The sequence below is a fragment of the Cavia porcellus genome, unplaced genomic scaffold (assembly GCF_034190915.1).
Source record: "Cavia porcellus strain 051 isolate PalLab524CR breed Dunkin Hartley unplaced genomic scaffold, mCavPor4.1 scaffold_28, whole genome shotgun sequence".
Classification (NCBI taxonomy): Eukaryota; Metazoa; Chordata; class Mammalia; order Rodentia; family Caviidae; genus Cavia; species Cavia porcellus.
Genome location: NW_026947511.1, coordinates 47,988,209 through 48,012,547, shown reverse-complemented (window position 1 = coordinate 48,012,547; position 24,339 = coordinate 47,988,209). Strand labels below are relative to the sequence as shown.

General features: G+C 42.5%; 1 protein-coding gene across 1 annotated transcript; it reads right to left on the bottom strand.

The window, feature by feature from the left end:
* Positions 1-1,433: 1,433 nt before the first annotated feature.
* Positions 1,434-12,566, bottom strand: LOC100718133 (rano class II histocompatibility antigen, A beta chain-like). Its single transcript, XM_063239095.1, has 6 exons — positions 12,366-12,566; positions 10,720-10,989; positions 3,759-4,040; positions 2,960-3,070; positions 2,367-2,390; positions 1,434-1,803 (listed from the first exon to the last, which is right to left on the bottom strand). Exons 1-6 carry the CDS (start codon positions 12,472-12,474, stop codon positions 1,790-1,792), a joined length of 810 nt encoding a protein of 269 aa, XP_063095165.1. The 5' UTR covers positions 12,475-12,566; the 3' UTR covers positions 1,434-1,789.
* Positions 12,567-24,339: the final 11,773 nt, after the last annotated feature.

Sequence of the window (24,339 nt, the reverse complement as noted above, 5' to 3'; positions counted from 1 at the left end):
CAACTGAGGAATGGATAAAAAAAGTTGTGGTATTTTTATACAGTGGAGTACTACTCAGCTATAAAGAATGATTACATTGAGATATTTGTCAATGAATTGATGCAGCTTGAGGCAATACTCATAAGCTAAATAAATCAAACTCACATGTATAAATACCTTATAGTCCCCCTAGTGTAAAAAATAATAAGAATACATAAAAGTATATGGTAATTCCCCATTATTGCTTATGTTTCCATTCATTAGTTGGAATGTTTTTATTCTGGTTTGTTTGATTTTATTGTCTGTGATGGTATGAACAGCTATTTTGAAGAAAGCAAGACATTATAATAGCTAGTTCTGATTTAATGCCATCTTGTTTTGAAGTCCTACCAAGATTTTGTTCTTCTGTCTCCATCAGTTTTATCATGTTGTATCTTATTGGATTTTATTATATATGATAGTACAAACAAAAATTATTATGGAGAAGGAGATAATATAGTAACCATTGTTCATTTTCTGTTAGTTGGTTTTGAATACCCTGTAATAGTTTCACTCTGTTGAATGGTTTTATACTATTTTGTTATGTTTGATACTATAGTGTATAATGGTATACTCAAATATTTCAAGGAAAGAGACACTATGGTAGCTACTGTTATGTCAAGTTATCTTGTGGTAAAACACTGTGTTCCTTAAATTGTTCTGTTCTGATTGTTTTGTTATGTCCTCTTTTATCTTAATCTTTTTAAAAGAAAAAATAAAAATAAAAAAAGAAATAGAAGACAGAGTCAAAAATCAAGAAGGACACATATAAATATACAGGAACAAAGACAGACATTGAGAGGGAAAGATGCATAGATAAATACCAAGAAAGATGAAGGTTTTTATTGAATATCCAGATCTAGTAACTTGGGGCTGGGGATTTAGCTCAGCGTCAAAAGCACCTGCCTTGCAAGCAGGTGGTTGTGAGTTCGATCTCCGGTACCAATAAAAAAAAAAAAAGACAGATCTAGTAACTTCTGAAATCAATTGGGCATCGGGTTTTCTTATGATATGAACAAAACATAAGTTGGATTTTTATTATTCAGAGTGAAAATATCACTTTTATTGCTGATTATAGTTTCTCAAAAATTAACTTTGTGACTCCCTAGTATATATCTGAAACATCAATGACCAGACGCCACTATTTCTATCCCTCAAAAATTCCACCATGTTTCCTTGCCCAGCACTGAGTGGCCTGGAAGAGAGACTGGGAAAGTGTGAGGCCACTGTACTGAACAGCAAGACTAAGAACCATGGAGGACGCACCAGTAACTTCCCAGCCTCCTGGCCCACCCTTATGTGACACCCGAGCTACTTCTAATTTGTTTCTGGAAACAGGCTACTTGGGTCATCTCAGGGCAAATTCCTTTCATTTTGTATTGCTTTCTTCTCTGCTTAATTAAGGAGACTTAGGGTACAGTTAACTCAAAGTCATGTTTAATTATGATAAAAAGCACCACAGCCAGGCAAATGTTTCCATGTTTCTCTTGTATAGTCTGTAGGGGATAGTGGAAGCAGAGAAAGTCCACAGGACATAAACAGATGCTCCTGCAGTTCACAAGCAGAGGCTCCAAGGTCAGCCCAGGAGACGGCAGCCCAGATCCTTGGCACAGGGCCACAGAAGTTAAGGTGACTGCTGCAATGGAACCACTGCTGGACTCTGATCTCAGAAGAGGACAGACAGTTGAGCTGGGAACTCTGGAACTCTGGGCTGGAACAGGCAGGGCTTACAGAAGAGTGATAGCTAATCCCATCAAAATACACTCAGGAGTCAGTGCAGGAGCCCTATGGGAGAGAGGGGGTAGCACGGGAAACAGTAAGATCCAGGGCATACTTCCACCACCTCCCTGGAGATCTGTATAAAGGGGAAATCAGCTGAAGTTGACACGGGGAACCACAGCTGGACAGAGATGTACAGGAGGTAGGCAAGCAGCTACCACAATACTGGGGAATATGAAGGGTTCAGTGTTTTTAGTGAACTGGATGACGACTCACCTTATTTCCAGCACTAGTAGCCTCTTTGAGTCTCTGGCAAATGCCTACTGACAGTAGCCTCTTATAGAAGGCACAAAGTGGCCACCACCTTGTCTCTGACATCCAATATAGGGCTCAGGCCACAGTTTTCACAGCAAAGATGCCACCAGGTTCTGGGGAAAATCTCTGGAGTTCCCCATACGCTGGTGACCTTCCCTTCTCATTCTTGATCCCCACAACAGGGAAGAGGCCACAAAGTGGGACTGTTGTCCCAGGTACACCTACCCCACACCCCTCTCTCACATACCTGTGCACCTCCTCCCTCCCCATCCCCCCAACCCCTAACACTGAATCAGGGCTGAAACATTCATTACCTGCAGGTGGAGGCCCACGAGTGCCTACAAAAGGAAGATACACAGAGATAGATCTTGTTACACAAACAGCTACTTTCTCACCCTCCCCTAGGGGAAATAAGACGTGTAATGTAACTGGAGAGTTGTATTCTCTCCCCACCCTTGTGCTACAAGGCCCCAATCACACTAAGCAAAATCTCCAAAAACGAATGAAATTGTCTCTAGATGGAATAAAAACCAAGGCTCTGACTCTCTTAATAGATGAAGCTTTTGGGAAGGAATTAACGGTGAGAAGAAGGAAGCCCTCGGGTGAGCTCCACCAGCTGGCCCTGCAGCAGAGCTGCCTTTTCCACCAGTAAAGTCAGATTCCAGGGTCAGGGTATAGCTCAGAAGCACAAGTGCCTGTCTGTAAGCACAAGATCTTGAGTTTGATTCCCAGTACAAAAGAAAGACAGAAAAGAGAAGAAAAAGAGAAAGGAAGAAAGAAAGATCAGATTCCAGTGCCTTTTCCTGCCTCTTCCTACCACCAACCTCCTTCCTTCAGGGGAAGAGCTGCCTCCCTGCACAAAGGATCTCAAGCACAGCCACCCTCCCGCTTCCCCCACACAGCTCACCTTTCTTATTCCTGTGACGGATGAAAACTCCCAGCCCTAGGAAGATCAGGCCCAGCACGAGGCCCCCGACACCACTCAGCATCTTGCTCTGCGCAGATTCAGACTGCGCCCCTGGGAAGTGAGACTGAAGGTCAGCTTTGTCCCCATCCTAGAGGATCCCTGGTGAGCACCTGAAGTCCAATCTGAGTTACAAGATGTGGAGATTCTTAGGTGAGCTATTTCTCTATTCCAGTGATGGCGAACCTTTTAGAGATGAGGGTCCAAACTGCAGCACAAAACCCACTTATTTATCCCAAAGATCCAACCCTGCAATTAAACCTGAATATCCAGTGTTTGGCTGCTACAGGGACTTGGCTCAGGTCCCCAGAGAGAAGGTTTTTGTGCACACTGTGGCATACATGTCATAGGTTCACCATCACTGCTCCTCTCTGACCATCTCCAGGAGAGGGGAGGACCCCCAGGATATTGATGCACATGGCAGGTAGACAATATTAGAGGGTGTAAGTGAAGACATGCTGCTCACACATCCATAATCTTAAACCCAAGACCCCAGTCACCAGCCATAACAGTGCGTCCCTATCAGTGCCAGGTTCCAGGGCTACAGTGAATACAGTGGCCTCCCCAGTATCTAGAAGGATAATCAGGTGGGGATCTTCCTGACACCCTTGCCATATGGCAAGAGGTTTTAGTTTCCTGTGGCTCACAGCTCAGCAGTGGCATCTAAGACAAGGGACTGGCCAAAGGGAGTTTAGCTCTCTGTCTCTTGAACCCCAGTGAAAGAACACAAGGTCCCCCTTACGCCACTCCACCGTGATGGGGCTCTGGAGGCTGGGGTGCTCCACGCGGCAGGTGTAGACGTCTCCACGCTGGGGGGTCATCTCCAGCATCACCAGCATCTGGAAGGTCCAGTCCCCATTTCTAATAAGAGGGGTGGACACAACGCGAGCCGTCTCCTCCTGGCCATTCCGGAACCACTGGACTTTGACTTGGCCTGGATAGAAATCTGACACTGAGCAGACCAGAAGGTTGTGGTGGTTCAAAGCCTCTGTTCTGGATGGGGAGATGGTCACCATGGGCTCCACTGTGGGCAACAGACAGCAAAAGGCAGAGTGAGTGAGATGTGAGACCCATGGCAGGTCTCCCAGGGGAAGGGTTCCTCCAGGGTACTAGGGTGGGATCCCTAGATTCCAAAACTTGGATTTAGTCATTCAGAACAAATTTGACATTTGAAAATATAAACAGTCTATGGTCTCTGTTTTTTTAGAAATTACAATCTACTAACAGACAATAAAATAAGAATGAATGAAAATAAAGATTATAATATTTGAAGGAAACATAGAGGGACCTTGAAAACAAATAGCACTGATGAAATATCATGTTTGTGGCTTCTCTGCCTTCTCAAATTGCTATTCATGGTCTCCCTAGTGAAAGAAAGGTGCCCCTGGCTGGGGATACATTTCAGTGGCACAATGCCTGCTTGGCAAGCATGAGGTCTTGAATTTGATTCCCAGTACCAAACAGTGAAACAATAAAAAAAGGTGTCCCTCACACCCCACTGCACTATGTTGGGGCTCTGGAGGCCGGGTGATCTAGTTTCCCTGTCTATTTTGTATCTCTTATCCTTTATCTCTCAAATCAATTTACTTCATTTCCCTTGTTCCTTTAGGGTGACAAGATATCCTAAATGAAGTTAAAGACATGGTAGGGAAAGAACTTTAACAATAATGTTCTAAAAATGTTACTAGTTACAGAGACTAGATATCAGAATACATTTTTAAAAATGATTATTTGAAATTAGCAGCTAAGTAATGACCATAAAAACAGGACAAAAGAAACCAGGTACATTGACTTCTGGGAGAACATGGCAGACAGATAGCAGCAGCTACGGAGGCTCTCTGAAAGACCCAGCTTAGAATTTAGGAATGGTGCGGAGTAAGGAATCATAAGCAAGTGGAGATATGCCCTGCTGACCCAAGAACATACTGGGCTGAGAGAAACCAACTGGGAATGCAATCCTGGTGCTATAACAGGAACAGATAAAGCCTCAGCGTGGAAGCTGGAAACCCCCCCATTGGAAGCCGCAATGTGGGTTTCCCACCACCACTGCTGCATCTACATCGGCTTGGCAGGGAGAGAGATGTGCGAAAGCTCTGAGAACAGGAATCAGTGAACAGAGTTGAAAGCAGGACGGGCGGCAAGCTGTGCATTGACCTGCGGTTGAGTGAGAGAAACTGGGACTCTTCCACAGTCTAGGAAACTCCAACAGCTGACATTCTGCGACCAGGCAGACTTGTGGGAATAGGGCACTGCAGTGACTTCAGTCGTGTATTACCCTCTCAAACGGGATTGGTGAGCAGTGCCTAGCCTACGTGACACTGCTGGCTGAGACCCAGTAGGCTAGCACAACCCAGGTCCCAGCACCTGAAGATAGATTGACCTGGAAGGGTGGACCCCGCATAGGTTGCCTGGTCTGCAACTTCCTGGTGCGCTACGGTGGGCAGGAACTCCTAGCCAGCACAATTCAATCAGACAGTGGCTGACAGGGAAGGAAGCTGGGCCTCCTATATACACTTGCATATATAAGGAACAAAGAATACGGGAAGAGGCAGCAACAAGAAAGGGTCCTTGGCCCCTAATCCTGAGAAAGAGGCAATAGCAGACACAGCACCAGTAGATATAAAGTGCTATCTCCAAAGCCTCATAGACAAATTCAGGAATGAAGTTATTAATGACCTGAAGCTAGACATAAGCAGAATAGTTAGAGAAATGCTAAGCACCACCCAAGAAAAAACAGATGGTGGAATGGAAGAACAGAAAAAGAGGGGAGAATTGTTTGATGGAGAAAATAGAGAAAGCATAGAATACGTGAAGCAGGTTCAAAGAGATTACCAAGAAACTAAAAAGTCTATCAAAAACTGGCATAACAGCTTGAAAGAAACTAAGGACAGATTATCTGAACTGGAGGACAGATTTGTAATATGGGAGCATGAAATGAAAAACTTCTTAAAAATAACAAAGAAACAAACAGCAATAATACAAAGACTAGAAGATGATAAGAGGGTCTATAACTTAAGAATTAAGAACATAAAAGAATAGGTAGGGACACAAACAAATGAACTACAAAAGCTACTCACAGAAATAATCCAGGAGAATTTTCCTAATTTAGCAAAAGGTAAAGATACTCAGTTGTATGAAGCATACAGGACCCCAGCCACCTACAACCCAAACAGAGCAACACCCAGGCATATAATAATTAAAATTCCAGAAATCCAATACAAGAACAGAATATTAAAAGCTGTCAGAGACAAGAAACAGATCACTTACAAGGGAACACCCATCAGAATTACAGCAGATTTCTCGGCACAAACCATCAAATCACAAAGAACGTGGGGAGAAATAATTCAAGCTTTGAAAGATAATAATCTCCAGCCAAGGTTGATATATCCTGCACAACTATCCCTGGAAATTGATGGAGAAACAAGGTGCTTCCAGGATAAAGAGGAACTAGGGGAATACGCAACCACCAATTCAGCTCTACAGAGAATACTGCAGGATATTCTAAAAAAGAAAAATACGAAGAATCCAGAAATAGTGGCAGAGAGGCCACAATGAATGGAGCAGAAAACAAAATGAAGAAGACAAACTGACAACTAATGACAGAAAAAGAGCTCAACAGAAATGAGGCAGAGAAGATTGGATGATAGGAACAGCTATTTTGGAGAAAATGACGTCTTAATAGGTAATACTGATTTAGTATCATCTTGTTTTGAAGTCTCATCAAGCTTTTGTTCTTCTGTCTCCATTGGTCTAAACAGGTTGTATCTTACTGGATTTTATTATATATGATAGTATAAGCAAAAACTTTTATAGACAAGGAGATTATACAGAAACAATTGTTCATTTTCTGTTAGTTGATTCTAAATACCCTGTAATACTGTCATTCTCTTAAATGGTTTTACATTGTTTTGATATATTTGATGCTACAGTATATGAAGTTATACTCAAAGATTTCAAGGAAAGAGATAATATGGTAACTACTTTTATGTCGGGATTATCTTGTGGTGAAACACTATTTTGTTTAAATGGTTATGTTCTGATCTGCGCTGTTTTGCTGTTATGCCCTCTTTTATCTCAATCTCCATTTTATTATTTACTTTTTTATTTTTATCCTTTTAATTAAGGGAAAAATAAATAAAAAGCAGGATATATTATAGTAACCCACTTTGACTCTCCATTATCTTGATTTAAAGCCCTGTATTGTTCTCACCATCTTATTTTGACTGATGTCCCTCTATTTTGTTTTGCTTGATAGTACCAGGTTCGAAAGTTTAGGCAACAGCTGTGAAGATAGTGGGATTCATTATGATGCCCATTCTGCTTGATTATTATCTACTTTTGAAGACCTATAATGTCTCCAATGTTTTGGTTTTGTCGGTTTTGTTCTTTACTGTTTTGTTCAATTTTATTATAACTGATGATATAAACAATTCTATTAGAGATAGCAGGAGGCATTATGTTAACCATTGTTGATCACCTTGTATTATGCTTCTACATTATCTATTATGTCCAACCTTTTGATTTGACTGACTCTGTTCTGTTATGTCACATTTATTTCTACTCTCTTCCAAAAAAATAATAAGAACTGTGGGAGCAACAAAACCCAAAATGTGTAATTGTCATTACAAAAGAGAGGAAAAGAAAGTGCTCTAAACGATATAACTGCATGTACATTTAAGTGTATAAGATAGATAATGATATTACTGAATTTTGTTGGATCGTTGAACAGAACTGTTTGCAGTCTCCCTGTTGGAATGTCCACTTTACAAGCTTTAATTTTGTAACTTGAACAATTATTTCTAAGATGACAATATGTAATCCATTAACTAGTGATTTCCTACTGTTTATTTTTTTCTGTAAATCTGTATAACTTGTACCCTTTCTCTGCTTTTTTTCTCCTTAAATAAAATTAAAAAAAAAAAAGAAACCAGATACATTTACCTAAGTTTCATGTTAAGACCTAATAGATTACCCTGTTTCATGGTTATCAATAAAATCTAAACCTTGACAGGTACTTATCACACATTTGTAGGCCGTTACAAACTTGCCAAAGGGCAGCTTGAAAATTTTTGGTACTTTACACAGTAGCCTAAACTTGAGTTCTTCACTCACTTTGTTGATTCTGCAGTTGCCACCCCTTTGGAAAATAGAGATGGCAACAAAGTACATATTTCTCAAAGCCAAGGTCAACAACTTAAATTCTGTATGCATCTTACAGCTTCCCAGCTGTGTAACTAATTACTGTCTGCTACCTCCAGGCATGAAAAATGTCTACGGAGAATTCTCTATGTGTATTTTTGCATACACAGAAATATCTGAGTTTGCATAATCGGAGGTGCTTCAGGCCAACAGATATCCACACTTAAAGTTAATGGTTGCCACTTGTGACAACTGAAAATGCTGTGTAAGAATGATGAATGCTTAAGCAGAGACATTTGCAAAATCTGGGCCTGTATACAAGAGGGGCAGAGATAAGTAACTAGACAATACCCATCTTAAACAGATTAGGAGTGAAAATAGAGGACCCAGATTCATGAGGAAGAGATTAGGATAACTTTTATAAACTAGAACTGAAATAGCAAAAACATATGCACCAAATAATATTTAAGTAATATTAATGTAAATATTTAATATTTACATTAGAAAAGTCAAGACAGTGCAAATTAAACATTTTGTGGCTATGCATAAACTGGAGTCAGGATAGAGATTAAACAGCAAATTCTGAAGCTCTTGAAAGTATCACTGTGTCCCAACCTCATTTCAAACAGGCAGGAGCAGGCCCGTGATTAGCTTTGGTCAGGTTTTGCTCCCACCGGATCCCACACCCATGTTGAAAGGACATAATGACTGCTGAGTGTCTGGGGAGGTTTCAGGACTTGGCAACCACCCGCAGGCTCAGTAACCTAGAGATTTTACTATGCCCACGACCACTGCTGGTGTCCAGGCAGTGGTGATGCTCATCTCTTAACACGGAAGGAAGCTGATGTGAGCAGCACCGCAGGTGATGTTGGGTGGGGCAACTGTCTAGAAATAGTGCTCAGTAGCTGGAAAAAATTAAGTTTCAAAGTGTGAGCAGTAGGGGTGAGAAAGTTGAGGCCAAAAGGAGCCCAAAACAACTTTTATTCAATCATCAGTGACTGCAGAGTGTTAGCCCTTTCCCTTATACCATCTGTTGCTTTTTTTAAAAAATAAAACCCTGCCTTACATCACTCGTGTTATTTTTGTCTGTAGCAAACACTTTTTCCCTCAGATGTTGTATTCATCAATCATAAACTACTAAGATCCAAAAAAAAAAAATTTACTTCAAAACCTTAAGCAAAATAATTAAGAATATTAGAGAAGCTGGGAAATGTATACCATCCTTACGCTTTCTCTTGTGCCTAAGTGGCATGAGTGGCTGGGTGCCTATGTTTGCTACTTAAACAAAGGTTATTGAGTTCTCCTATGTGCCAGTAATAACCTGGGGTCAGGTAAGAGGTAAGAGTAAAGCAGTCACAAGACAGTCTCTTCCCTGCAAGCCGATGTGGTGGCACACCCCTGCTATCCTAGCACTCTGGGAGGCTGAGACAGAAAGATCACAGGTTCCAGTCCACCCTGGGTAACTTAGCAAGACTTTTTCTCAAAATAAAATAAAATAAATTGTTTTAACAGGTTAAGGACGCAGCTCACTACAGAGGCCTTGGGTTCAATTTCCAGCTTTAAAACAAAAAAGAAACAAACAAACAAAGAAAAACAAGGCATATAAGAAAACAGAAGGTGGTGTGGCAGGCTGCAGCCGCTGGAGGAAGAGGGTAGAGGGAGGGACCACCAGTGACTCTTGAGATCCAGGCCATGTTGGAACTTAGGGCACTGAGAAACCAAGTGGCCATCCAGCTCACTTCCCTGCTAAGCCATAGTGAGCCTACCAGCAGCATGGGCTGAGAATCAAACATCTCCCTGCCTCTCCTTAGCAAATGGGAGCCAGAGGTCTGAGCATCTCTTGGGAGGATGACGTAAGCAATATAGCAAATTGGGGGGATTTTCTTCTACCATCTCTTTGAAGGAAATATTTTTACCAGTATTTTGCTTTATTCTGATTAAGGGTATTGCTCTATTCAATATTCTGTTTTGATAGGTTTTATAATGTTCTGTATTTGGTTGGATTTTCGTGTACCTGATTGAAAGGACAACTGTTGTGAAGATAACAAGATACACCATCAAACCTATTACTGTTATCCCAGTAACCCGCTGTGCAGTTCTGTACCAGCTTCCCTGCACTGTCTCAATTGGCTTTTTTCTGTCTTGTTCTGTTGTATTTTACTACGCTCAAAATAATTTTAAAAAATTTTAAAAAAGAAAGAAAAACATTAAAAAGAAAACAGAAGTAAGATGACTAATGATAGGACACCAGGAGGTCAATAATGCATCGCACCTCCCTGAGCAGGCTCGGCTGAAGGTGGCTCCAGGCTGCTGGAGGGGTGGGGGTGGGGTCAGGCGGGGTCACAGAGCAGAGGACAGAAGTGAGGACCAGGCGGAAACCCTGCACTAGGCGCCAGGCTGGAGCACGGAGCGGGAAGCAGGGCGGAAGACAGGACGGCGGGAGCGGCCAGCTCCTCGGGACCGCCTGGCTCCTGCCCTCGCCGGCCTCCTCCGAGCGGTAGCCCCGCTGGGTTCCCCCACGCTGCGGTGGGGTATCCGGCGGGGGAGGGGAGGGGCGGCCTCACCTTGGCGCCGCAGGGAGCTGAGTTCCTCCAGCTCGTAGTTGTGTTTGCACACGGTGTCCAGCTCGGCGCGCTTCCGCTCCATGAAGTCCTTCTGGCTGTTGAAGTCCTCGGCCCAGGACCGCCCCAGCTCGGTCACCGCGCGGTGCTCGCCCACCGCGCTGTCGTAGCCCACGAACTCCTCGCGGTTGTAGATGTACCTGTCCACGTGCCGCACCTGCTGCGTCCCGTTGGTGAAGTAGCACAGGCACTTATACTGGTACACGAAGTCCTCTGCGGGAAGCACAGGAGGGCGTCAGCCCGGCGGCCTGCCCGGCCCCCCACGGGAGCTGATCCGGGCGGGGTGCGGGGGTGACAGGCACCGGGGTCCCCACCCGCACCCCAGCCGCGTCCCTGCTTCACGCCGAGCTCTGCACCGAGCTCACAGCTTCCCGCGCGAGTCCCGATTCCACGGAGCCCGAAACCTCGGGACAGCGCGCGGGTCCGAGAGTTCGGGAATGAGCAGAAGGGCCTAGAACCGAGCCGGCCCACAAGCACAGCCGCTCGGCCCTTGAGGAAAACGCTGGGCTCGCTCTGCCTCTGCCGCCCCCACACACCCAAGGTGGGGTTCACTCACTCCTCAGAGCCACCTAAATTTCTAACCCTAGAAAAGAGCGTTTATTTATGGAAACACCACAGGATTTCAAATTAACTAGACAACATTCCAATTAAACTGTTGGAGGCAGGGTGTGGTGGTGCAAGCCTCTGTTCCCAGCATTCAGCGAACTGAGACAGGAGGATCCCTAGGAGTTTGAGGTCAGCCTGAACAGCAGTCAAGGCCTGCTCTAAAAAACCAAAAAATTAAAAATTGTTTTTAAAAAACTGAGTAGCCTGCTTAAACAGGTTACTTACGGGAATATCGCTATCCTAAACATAACTGCATGAAAGAAATTCATAATTCCTACACAGGATTGTTAGAAAAAGTGACAGAGAATTTACATAAACACGGTCCTGTGTCTGAAATGCGTGCTTCCTCAGCGTGTATCACAGGTTTCCCTTCTCTGCCTCCTTCCTTTATATTCAGTCTTCCATCAACTCCCGTCCCAAATCCCTCTCACGTCACTGTCTGACCACAGGTCAGCAAAGCACACAGTCAAGGCTACCCTTATGCTGGCTTCACTCAGATACCTGAGTTTGTCTCCCTGAACCCTGCACTCAGGAGGACCGAGCCTCTCTCCTGGATACGGAGTCTACAGAGACCATGGCTGCTCCCCCCCCCTCCCCCGCCACTCAGAACCCCACAGTGTTTCTCCCAGACGAGATCTCAGGGGACCCTAATAGCGACAGACCCTGCAGGGTCTGGTCTGAAGAAATTCATTTCTTTCCAAAACAACCCCTGGCTCCCTGTGCCCCCCTTGATTGTAACACAGACTCTGTCCCCTCCTTCTATTTATAACACCCCACCCCAGCCAGGAGGTAGGCAGGGCCCCACCTCAGCATTAGCAGATGGGTGAGAATGCACAGAGCCCTCTTCCCCAGAAGCTATCTGTGAGAAACACTGGGTTCTGAGGTCACCAGACTCACCGCCCTCACCCAGAGCCCCAAGGTCCCTCAGAGCCCCCTCCCTAGGGTGGTGGCTGTAGCTCTGGGAGCAGCCGCCCCACACTCACGTGGGCAGTATATGCCCTCAGCCAGAGGGCCACTCAGCACCATCAGCACCACTGTCACCATGGCTGGACCAAGGCCTCTCGGGATCCATACAGCCATCTTCACAGACATCGCTGAGGAGGAAGGAGAAGGCAATGGCAGTCAGCACAGCTCCCACCTGCTGTACCCACTTCAGAGAATAGAGACCTGTGACTGCCTCCTGGGTGTTAGGGCTGGGGAGTCCCCAGGAAAGGAGCCAATCAGCACTGGAGCTGAAGCGCATCATCTATCTCCAGGCAGACATCTTTATGAAGGCTCCCAGTCCACTGCCTGTGTCTGCATGAACCTGCACTGGATGAGGTTTGAGAAGGTTTCCTCTCATTTATAGAGACCTGTCTATGTGTGGAGACTGAATGCCCCAGGGGGAAAAAGAGACAAAAGATAAAATCAATTCACCTACAGTATGACAACTTTATGATATTTATAAAACCTATTTTTTCTTAAAATTAACATAAATGGGCACCATGTTTCAGGAGGCAGAAAATTATCATCACGTAGATGTTCGGTTTCATTATGTGAGCCCCTCTGAGGAGCCACGTGCCTTGATGAGGAAGGCAGAGATCACAGAGGGAAACGGTTGGAGCTACCGTCCTGCAGCCCCTGTGCTTCGTGGGTCAACAAATGACTCAGCCTCTTTTGACCCCAGGCTGTTCTCTGTAAGATGTGGCTGATGCTCCATGCCTGTCACACTAGATCTTCACACATACACATTTGAGAGTAATGTGACATGGTTACAGTACACAGTGTCTCTTAGTGGTCTCCTGTAACTCTTGGTAACATCAGGTTACCTTGTGGGGCAGAGCAGAAGAAAACACATTGGCATCCAGCCCTAGAGCAGGTGATCCTTCTTTAGGCAAAGCTCTATTGCTTCGTGTTATTTCAGTGGAGCACTGTCAATAATTAATAAAGCTGACATTGTTCTTTGTTCTCAGCTGTTTAAATCCTCCACAGTGATCTACAAACTTCCACAGATTTCATGTCACTTTTCAAGAACAGAAAACAGAAGATGTGGGGAGCATCTCCCAGGGCTGCAGTATTACTAAGGGAGCAAAGGATTACTTGATTGTTGTACTGTGCCAGCCCTAAACGTGACATCTTAAATGTATATTAATCAGTGTGCTCTTAAAATAAACCTCTTTACCCATTCTACTTACACATGAATTGTAACAATGCCTGACAAACATTAGTAACAGCTCTCACCAAGACTGTATCAGCCCCTCCACCTATAAGTTTCTTTCCTTTAGTTTAAATTTTCCTTCTAAAACAGAGAACAGAGTCTAAAAGCAGAATCGAAGGGCTTCAGCAATTGAAAGTAGGGAAGAAGTCACAAGAAGAAATTTCTGCTGCTGGCACATGAACAGACAGGGTTATGAAAATATCCCATGTCCGTGCATGGACAGGAACACCTGACCCTAGGAAGGCTGTGGCTGGGCTCCCACAAGCAGTGCTCTGCTCAGAGTCCAGAGGGCTCAATATAAGGAGGGTTTGTACAGGAGCAGTGGCCATAGAAGGACAGAACATCAAACTCAGACCTGGAAAGAGTGGACAGAAAAGGACCTTGAACGTCCCTTGAATGTGAGGCAAAGTCTGCCTCAGGGGGATTTCCCAGTTTCCCTTGACTTTTAGCACAGACTTTTCAGCTAGCAACGAAAGCGTCAGCTTGCATCCCTTTGTCTGATTGGCTGAAACCTCTGCAGAAAGTCAGTGCTTTGGACCTCTGCCAGCCATAGCCCCAGCCCAACCCTCTCTAGAGTTCTCTGCACTGTCCAGTGCCTGCTGCATTCCTCACTCAGGGCAGCCACCAGTGACCCGGCCTGGGAGGAAGAGGATTTGGAAAAATGCTTCATACCACTGTAGCTCTGGTAAACTGCTCTGCAGGGTTAGGATAAGGTAGTGTGGACCTGCAGAAGGTTAATAGAGCTGGGGAGTAAAGTAAGCAGCACAGCGCCTACCTGGCAAGCACAAGTCCTGAGTTCAATTCCTGGTACAAAAAAAAGGAAAAGTTTTTGGAATAAAGGCACTGTCATTCATTTAGGTCGAGGCTAAAGGTTATGCTTTGTTCCTTCAAAGTAAACAATAAAAGTTGTGGACTCCTTGAAGGAAACCCAGGAAGAACTCATCCCTGGTCAGTATCCCTTGGAATCTGTGCTTGGTCAGTTGATCATCATCTCACTGAAGGGGTCATCTGTGACTATTCTGTGTTCACCTCGGCAATCAAGAAGTGTATCTCCTGAAGGATCCCATGGCCTCCTTAATGTCTTGTGTAACAGGATACAAATACTGACTCTCTTGTTATTTTCTTTATAAAAATGTATAAAGTAATTATCCCAGATTTTCTAAATCTTATCGAATCTCTTTACGTATTTCCCCTATGTCAACTCTTGGATGCGTTACATTTTTTCCATTATATACGAAGTAAAACCCTTTCTTTTTATACAAACTTTTACCTTTAGGGTCACATGTTAGAGAAAATAAAGACAAATACCTGAGATAAACAAAGAGAAGAAATAGTAGTAGTCAAAACTAATATAGTAGCTATTTAAAAGCTACTTCAACTCTTGGAGAGTTCACTGCCTGTAGTAAGAAAGCACACCTCACAGGACCACCTTCATGAATGAAGATATAATTTGTAAAAGTCCCTGAAATCTACAAGGAGCTATATATTTATACTGTGATAGTTTTTAATTCATTTTTTAACATCATTAAACAGCAAAAACTCTGCCTGGCATTTTTCACCTTGGTTCAGTGATGGCCAAATTTTTAGAGACTGAATGGCCAAACTGCCACCCAAAATGCACTTGTTTATCTGAAATTTCTAACACTGCAATTAAACCTGAACACTGAGGTTTTAGCTTAGAGAAAACAACTCACGTTGATATCTTCTGTCTAACAGAAAAACCTATAAAAGCGTGCCATAGGTTTGCCACTACTGAACTTTAGAAAACTGCTATTGGACTTTATAATAATGATGATCTTGAATCCCGACATTTCATTTCTTCATTATGGAAGGAAAGTGAGGTGGGAAAACATAGGCGATGTGTTTGATCATGAATCCACCTTATTTTCCCCTCTCTGAAACACCACCTCTATTGCCTGTTCAAAACCTGGACCTACTGGCTGAGGGCTTACGGGTATGGGAATCTGAGTGCAATATGAACTGATGGAAGAAGAAGAAAGTGGGTAAAGCTTTGTGGGCTACATAGGCTGTAATGGCAGAGTCTGCAATCATATTTCATCCTTCTTGGTTTGATCTGGAGGAAGAGGGATCACCTGCTCCTCCATGCAGCTGCTGCCATTTGTCTAAAATCCCTGCTCTGGACCACACGCCCATGTGTCCTGTGTTCCTCTCCAGCATGATCTGGGTTCCTTGGTTTCTGAGCTGTAACACATGGATGTGGTTTTGTTGCTAGTACTTTGGTCTCAGACCCAACAAATCCCAGATGGTGAGTTCTGACACTTAATATTTTTATAGTTATCATGCTGGGCTTCAGAACTGAAAAATATAGTTCATTGTTCTTCCTTCAAGAAGTTCACACATCAGAGAGGACACAGACCTGGGTAAAAAAGTAAGCAACATAACAAAAGTTTGCAACTATCACTAAAAGTGTGGTCAAGCATTACTTTCCAAAGACACAAGAAAAGCATGTTGGAGAGGCAATCAGCACATACAGTGATAACCAGGTATGGGGCACACACCTTCATCCCAGTACTAGAGAGGCCGAAGGTAGGGGGTAAAATGTTAGAGCAACTAAAAAATTTAGCAAGACCCCTTAATGAAATAAAAAATTAAAAAGAGCCTGGGAATGTAGCAGAGCATAAAGACCCTGAGTTCAATCTCCAGAAAAAAGAAAATACCAGGTATATATATAATGGTGACCACCAAAATATTGATATTCTCTTAGAATATGATTTACAAGGGAAAGGATTTAATACAGGACACAAAATTTATAGGATTATTTTGTAATATTCACCCAAAGAGTCAAAGGCAAAAAAAAAAAATTTAGGAGATCTATACACACACTAGAGACTCAAAAGTCCAACTGAGGGCCTGAATCCCATGGCAATGTCCTGCACAAGTCCAGCTGGAGGCCTAGAACCCACAACAATATCCCAAGCAAGTCTGTTTCAAGAATCTGCTCTGGGAAGTCCCAAAGGTTGGTGACGGAAGCCAGAGGATGAAGGATCTGTGCCAGCAGGCCAGGGTTCTACACTGGAGCCAAAAAGCAATGCTTAAGGTGAGGACCAGAGCCCCCTGAAAAGTACCACAGTCCTCTTCAGTGACTACAAGGATCTGAGCTCCTCTGATGATGTGAACAGGTGAGTTCATATCAGGAAAGCCAGCATGACAAGCTTCTCAAGGAGAATCAGCAGCACCCTATCTTCCCCTTCAGTTCTCCTTTTTATGTAGTTGGCAGCAATCCTCAGGTGGGCCCTCCACACCCAGAAATTTAAGACTGGAAGACGATGATAACAGTGGTTTGTTGGATTAACACATAAATGAGTCTTCATGATGAGGGTGATTTGACTGTGTAGAAGTGATGACAAGGTTCAACGGCATTGTAATTCCCTAGTTTTGATATTTTGCTACATTCAAGTAAAATGTAACTGCACAGGAAAACAGGATGACAGGGTATATGGAATTTTTTTATTATCTTTTCAATTCCTTGTTAATTTATAGTTGCCTCAAAATAAAAATTCAAAACAAAAAAATTGATGAAAACTAATTAAATTAATTAATAGTATACTTAGTAGAAATCAGCTAAAATGAAACACAGCAGCCGTGGGTTGTAGAGTCATGTTGAATGGCACTGTCAGGCTGTCTGAGACCATCTCACATCACCTTTGCTTTTCAAACATTTTTGGTTTCTTCTTTTTTCCTCATTGCATCTTACTCTGAGTAATTATATGGACCTATTTAAATATAATTGACTCTTCCTTGCTATGGCAAGTTTACAATGAGCATGTCAAATACATTCTTTATTTTTGTTAATGTATTTTTTATTTCAAGCATTTCCACTTGGTCCTCTCTGCTGGTTTCCATCTCTCTGATCTTCCATGTTGTCCACCTTTCCCTCAGATATTGCTCTAGTTTAACAGTGGGTTTCTCCACCAACATTTATGTTAATTTTTATTCCCCCTGTGGTGACATTGGGAAGTGGGCCCTTTAAAATGTATCAAAAGGGATTCCCGACCTCGTGGTGTGATGGTTTGGATCATAAATGTCCCCGAAAAGCTCCTGTGTTGAAGTCTTGGACTCCAGTGATAGTGTCACTGGGAGATGATGGAAACCTGAAGACATGGAGCCACCTAGAAGGAAGGTAGGTCATTGCCAGAGTGCTCACATCTTACTCTCACTCCATTCACTACTCAGGCTGCCAGGGGGTGAACAACTTTTTCTGCCAAAAGCATCCACCTCACCATGGGTCCAAGCCAAGCATAAACTTAGAAATGTGAGTGAAAGTAAATCCTTTTTCTCCTTGTTTATCTCAAGTATTTGCCCCAGAACCAAAAAGCTTACCAGCACACACACAGCACTGACTTCTCACTGATGGGACTGAATTATTATTCTCCTGTTTTACCTCTTTGTCTGCATCTCTTTGCCTTCTGTTCTCCACCAGGAGAGGAGACAGCATGGAGCCTTTGCCAGTGCCAGCCTCCCAGCCTCCAGCAGCAAGAGCCAGAGTTGACCTCTTGTGTTCATAGCCAGTCTGAGGCATTGCTTATAGCAACAGTAAATAGAACAGCAGATACATTAGCATATTAATAATTGCTCTTTTAATTTTGTCCAATTGTTCTAACATCTATGTTATATCTTAAGCCTCGTTCTCATGATGGTCCAGTTAAAAACAAAAGTTCATCAAATCAAGTTTTAAAGATCTAATTGGTTTTTATTAAGTTTAATGAATCAGGCAGCATCTCATTCATAAAACAGAGGGGCAACAGTGAGCTGAGCAGGGGCAGTGGGCTTTGGGCAGCGAAGGGCTAGAGAAGCAGAAACGGGGAAGAAAAGGCAGGGTGGTCATTTCAAAGTTACTTTCCTTACAGAATTAAAACAGAATTTCCTTGCTGTGTCAGTTCAGGTAAACGGGGCCCCTTCTTACTGGTCGTTATGCATCTCTCTTCTTTTAGACTAGTCTCTTTTAAAGTTCAGTTTGATTATCCATCCTGGTTTTGTCTAGTTACTGCTAAAATTGATTTTGATATCCTGGAAGACTACCTTGTTGAAATTCTGTCCTGTGCTCTTCTACTGACTTTACTTCAAAATTGTAAGCCTTTGCATTCTTCACATTGGTGGGAAATCATTGTACTGCATAACATCAGTCCAAACTATTTAATGAATCAGAATTAACCCAATACCACAAAACAGACAAAAAAGATTAGGTAAAAGAATCTCAGAAGAAAGGTTTTGTTTTGATTCAGTAAGAAGTCAGTGCATTAAAGTAGTAACGGTTTACTTAGGATAAAAGGAACAATAAACCCCTGTTCTCCCTTCTCCTCAGAACTTGCCAGCTCTGTAGCCTTTTTCCTTTGTAATTTCCAGGGCTTGATTGAGTTCACTGCTCCCTCTTCTGACAGAGGGAAGCCCTTCCTGTGCAGGGTCAACACCCGTGAGCAGGCACTGGAAGGCCACTCCAAAAGCCTCAGTCATGCTCTGAAGTGGTTGCTGTCAAGGAGGCGGACACTCAGTGATCCAAGGGTTCTGGCTCCCTGTCCTTCCTTCACCAACCCAGAGCAGGCCCCAAACACCATGAAAGCCATGAATGGAGAGTCCCTGATGGCTACTAGGTGTGCATGTATCATGCTGGCAAATCCCCCAGGGGCATGAGAGGAGGGGTCTTTGGGACCTTGTGGGCATGGACACAGCTACTCCAGGTGTGGGGAGGACCAGGGATGTGGGAGTGGCAGCTATGACCATCAACCTGGAGGACATCACTATGTTAATGAATAAACCAGAGACTATAGTGGAAGACAGGCTGGTTGTGACCATGACTCAGGAGGGAATTACAGACACAATTATGACAACTGAGAGACGTGGACTCATAACACACAGAAGGAGTCACCATTCTGGTCTACAGTCGCCCTTCCCCCTTGCTGTGTATTTAAAGATTTTTGAAGCTACACTGAAACTTCTCTTTTAGTGCATCATCTATTTTTGAATTGAACTCACAAAATATCTAAAGAGCTTTTAGAAAGCCTCACGTGTTCTTTAATATTTTTACCCCCATTTAAAGACAAATCTCAGGGACATGTTTAGAGTCCAGGAACTTTTCCTTTACAGAGTTTTTAATTTGGGCTTTCAAGATCGTTGCTTCTGGCAAAAAGAAAGTTTGACCAGACTGATATTTTTAATCAACATGTACCTATGGTTATTCTTAAAACCTGTATATGGTTTTTATCTTGACTAGGAACCAATTTTTGAATATACTTGTAAGCAGTTTACATCAAGAATATAATTGCCTAGAATTGCTTTTTATTTAAGATCACCACCCAGATTCTAAGAGCTTCTCACAAACGTTTGTGAATGTTATTTTTTTTTAAATCCTGGAAGAAGCATTGACTTGTGCCTTTGGTGGTGTTTAGGATGTCATCATAGAACTGACTGAAAAGATGAAATCTGAAAAGACAGAACAGTAAAATACAGCAAAAGCTTTCATCACACTTAATTCTTGGATGAGGAAAAAGGCTGCCTTGACTAAAGGAAGTGATTGCTAGTCAGAGCAGAACAAGACATGGGATGTGGCTTGGGGGGTGGGGAGTGCTTCACAGCAGCGTGATTAAATTAAACCGTGAAGTAGCTTCCTCTGTAGCCAACGAGGGGGACAGCTTGTCATTTGTCTCTGGCAGACTAAGGCATTAAATATGCTCCAGAAAAACTTCATTCATTAGGGCAATGAGTATAAGCTTTACCAAACATGGGAGTTTACTGAAGGACAGAAGTTAGACATAGAAAGAACAGGCAGTTGGGTCAGTTTACCTTGCACAGTCTATGGATGTCATCCTGCTTTAATAGTAATAACAGAATTTTTAATAAGGTTTCTCTTTTTTTCAAGAATAAGTGTACAGAAATACATATTAATAAAATTGGGGAATTTGCTCTAATTGAACTTTACAAATGATATAAAGCTAAACAATTAAATCATGTTCATACTGCTTCAAAAGAGAACAACAGTGGTGTGAAATGGGCTGCATAAAAGCAGACTGGGAAACGTATTTACTGTATTTGCAGGAAAGTGCTACGACTCTAAAACGGACAGGAGGGGGAAGCTTATTTCTAAGCAGTGTTCACATTACAGGTTACACTGCGCTCTGCTCCATCTTTACAGGCCCAACCACTGTCCTGAGTCCATCTGATTGGGGAGGAAGGACAGTTCCGGGGGCGGGGCAGCGGGGTGGGCGGGCCAGGAGCCCTGGGGCTGTGCTGGGTCCCTGAGGCCTCTTCAGGGGACTGCAGTAAGGAAACTGTGGGTGAGGGTTCTACAGTGAAATTTTTGGAGGAAGTAGATTTTTAAACAATTTCAAATCATTTTTCTTGGTGTTTGAAACAATCCAATTCAATATTTCTAAAGAGACTGTTATAAATATAGCAGTTGTATTGAATTATGTCCCCATCATTTTATTCTTGTATTTCCGTAAAAATGCCCTACAGGGACTATTTTCATAGCTAGGGATGTTATTCTGAATACATTTGATAAATTAAGAATGAATTGCATGATAAAAGTAAAATTCTAGTTCAGTAGAATAAGGGAATTTTAACTAAAAATGGTGTTTAATGAATCGATTAGTTAGTTGGAAGGTAAAATGTGCTCATATATAAACACACAGAAAAGATACTAGATAGATTAAATTTAAATGTAAATGAAGAAGGGACTAAAATATAGAGAAAGTGAGTAAAATTTTTATTAAATTGGTGAGATAATTTTAAATAGTAGAAAGATACCAAGCTAGATTCTATTTTAAAATCATTATAAATAAAATCATGTTTTACAAAAAATTAAGAATTAATATACGAAATGTGTATTAATATTATGCAGTCTAATTACATAAACGTTGCCTAGGCTCTCATATGCAAAACTGAAGTGAGCAAGAATATTACACTAAATTTTTAACGACCTCCATAACATGAATATAGACTTAGCAGTTTAAAGCAACACCCACTTACTCTCTTTTGGGCCAGAGTCTCTGCAGGGCTCAGTTGGGCCCTCGGCTCCAGGTCTCTTTGAAGTCACAGAAGCCATTGCGATTCTCATCTGGGGACTTGAACTTCTTCCAAGTTTAGTGGCTAATTTGTCAGCTCCAGGTCCCTCCCAGTTCCTAGAGACCACTGTACACCCTAGATTCTGTCAGAGCTTTGCCATATGGCTCACTTTATCTTCAAAGTCCACCCAGGCAATCCTTCTCAGGGTCAAGTTCCTTCTCCAGGGAGAGATCAGTCCCTTGTCAGGCCTCACCTGTAAGCTCAGACTCACCCAGAATAACCTCCCATTCTTATCACCAGCTGTGGTCTACACACAATCCAAACACCGTAGGGATAACCCCATCATATCTGCAAGTTCCACCACACAGAAAGGAAAGAATTTTATCAGGCATTAATCTGAGAGGCAACATTTGTGGAGGCCGCCTCAGAACTCCACTTGCCATATTCAGCCCTCTGCCCATCAATGATCCGTGTCCCTCACAAATGTGAAACACGTTAACCCTCTCCTGCATAGCCAGTCTCCAACCCATTCTTCTACCCCTTCTAAATCTCATTAGCTAGCAGTCCAAATTCTCCTTCCATTCAGATCAAATCACAGGGCTCCCTGCCTTCACATTAAACTTTGTTAGAACACAGGAAGTTTGTTTTATTTATACATCGGGAAGCACAGGATCTAACACTTACAGTCACTTAAGTGGTCAGACTGAATGTCAACCAGTTTTTCAACCAACTGCACCGACAGGACACTAGAAAGCACTTCCAAGGGACCATCTGATCATATCTGGAGAGCCCTCTCCTCAACATCAGAGAAACAACAATGAAGTTATCATTGTCACCATCTACATTCTACTTATTTATATTTTCTATTCTTCCATAGTATTATATGTTACTAATTTCATTCCAGCCTTCTCAACCTTTCGTAGAATAACAGGAACCCAGTAAGCAGTAGCAAGTCTGCGTTTGCCTCCCTTTCTTGAAAGCAGCTCTTTAATTTCTTTCCCGACAGGTTTTCCCCATGTGCGCCTCCCTTTGGCACTGGACAGTGTCTCCCTGCTTTCTTCTCTGCAACCCACAAGCCAACCCTCCTGCGTATCGCACGCACAAAGGTTCCTCCAATCAGCTGTCAATACGTCATTATGCCCGCCCCTTTAGCTCCGCCTCTGTCATAAAGCCGTTGGTTTTTTCCTGAAGCTTCCAGAAAATGCTTGAGTCTCTTCAGCAGTTTTGCCAAGCCCTCAGTAAAGGCCTTTTTCCTTTCCTTCTGTTTTCTCTTTTTTCCCTCTTACGTCACGGAAAACCAAACATTCCAGAGTCATTTTGATTAGAAATAATTCATATCATCCCTTTGCAATTTGTTCCAGGTGCGAGTTTGTCTTTTTATTGTGATATTATTTCCATTTGGGGTTTTTTCTCTTATGGGAATCCTGTGTGCCCTCTTTATACAAACACACAGGCCAGTAACTCAGTTTCTTCTGTAACAGTCCCCAGATATCTCATGATCCTAGAACAGTTATTAGATCAGTTTCTTACTTTAATGTCATTGCAGAAACAGAAAGTCAAGTTCTTATAATTTCTTTTCCTTAACAGGACAAATATTTTCATTACTGAGTAAGACATAGTGAAACCACAAAGATGTTTAAAATTTTGCTTATGCATCAATGATGTGAGGAACTTGTCTGAATTCAATGAGTTTTCAAGTATTGAAGAATATTTTCATGTTTTTGTACTATTCGCAATGTAGTCCCTTTTACATCTAGTTTGTACACTTCAGACATTGAGCCTACCACCTGCTTTATAAATAAAACATTATTAGAACACAGGAATGTTCTTCTAGTTATATATTGTCTATGGCACCTGTAGTTTGACAATAGGAGAGTTTGATTTAATAAACAGTTCTGACAGACTGCATCTCATACACACATAAATGTTCCTGTGTTACCTTGAAGAAAAAAATTGGTCAGCCTCTGATGTAGAATCAAAATTGTGAGTCACGTCCTGATTCCTAGCATTTGCTGGTTTCCATAGTGTAAATACTGCACTGTTGTCTATTTTAAGTTACAGTACACTGTCGCTGAATGTGGAATTGGAAAGAGATGTTAAGCAGCTCGCTCTCATGTAGCACATCCAACATTCCCCATTTCAACAATTCACAACTCATCAGTTTCAACATTCAGCAGTCAACAATTGGCATAGACTTAAGTAATTACCAAAACATTTATCATAATAGCACCATGACAAAAAATTAGAAAATGATAAGGTCTAGCATTTCCTTTATTTTTAATATTGTCAGTTTAGTTTGAATAATGGCTCTGTTTAACAAATGATTTGTACAATTTATGAAACAATTGACTCTTGCAAGCTTGCACCAGCTGGTGTAATCCATCACTGCAGGTGCTCATGAAATAACCCCAGCTTCTGATGTGTTGTGTCCTCTTCCAGCACCACCATAAAATGCTGCACTCCGGCCTCCACTACAGCCCTATGTGGGATTCCCCCTTTGTTTCTTTATGTTTTTGTTGTTGTTTTGTTTTGGTGTTTGTTTTTTTTTTTTTTTTTTTGTACCGGGAATCGAACTCATGATGTTGTGCTTGCCAGGCAAGTGCTTACACCACTGAGCTAAATCCCCCACCCCTGTTTCTTTATCTTTGGATCTCCCTTCTTGAATTTTTAGCTTGTGTTTGGTTTTATTGTGATGCTTGTCCAGCATTTGTATGAGGTGTGATTAAATTATAAGATGAATT

Coding starts and splice junctions, on each gene's coding strand:
- LOC100718133 (XM_063239095.1), bottom strand. CDS start 12,474: ATGTCTGTGAAGATGGCTGTATGGATCCCGAGAGGCCTTGGTCCAGCC. Junction 4,041..10,719: donor CAGCTCCCTGCGGCGCCAAG/GTGAGGCCGCCC, acceptor TGTTGCCCACAG/TGGAGCCCATGGTGACCATC. Junction 2,391..2,959: donor CCGTCACAGGAATAAGAAAG/GTGAGCTGTGTG, acceptor TTCCTTTTGTAG/GCACTCGTGGGCCTCCACCT.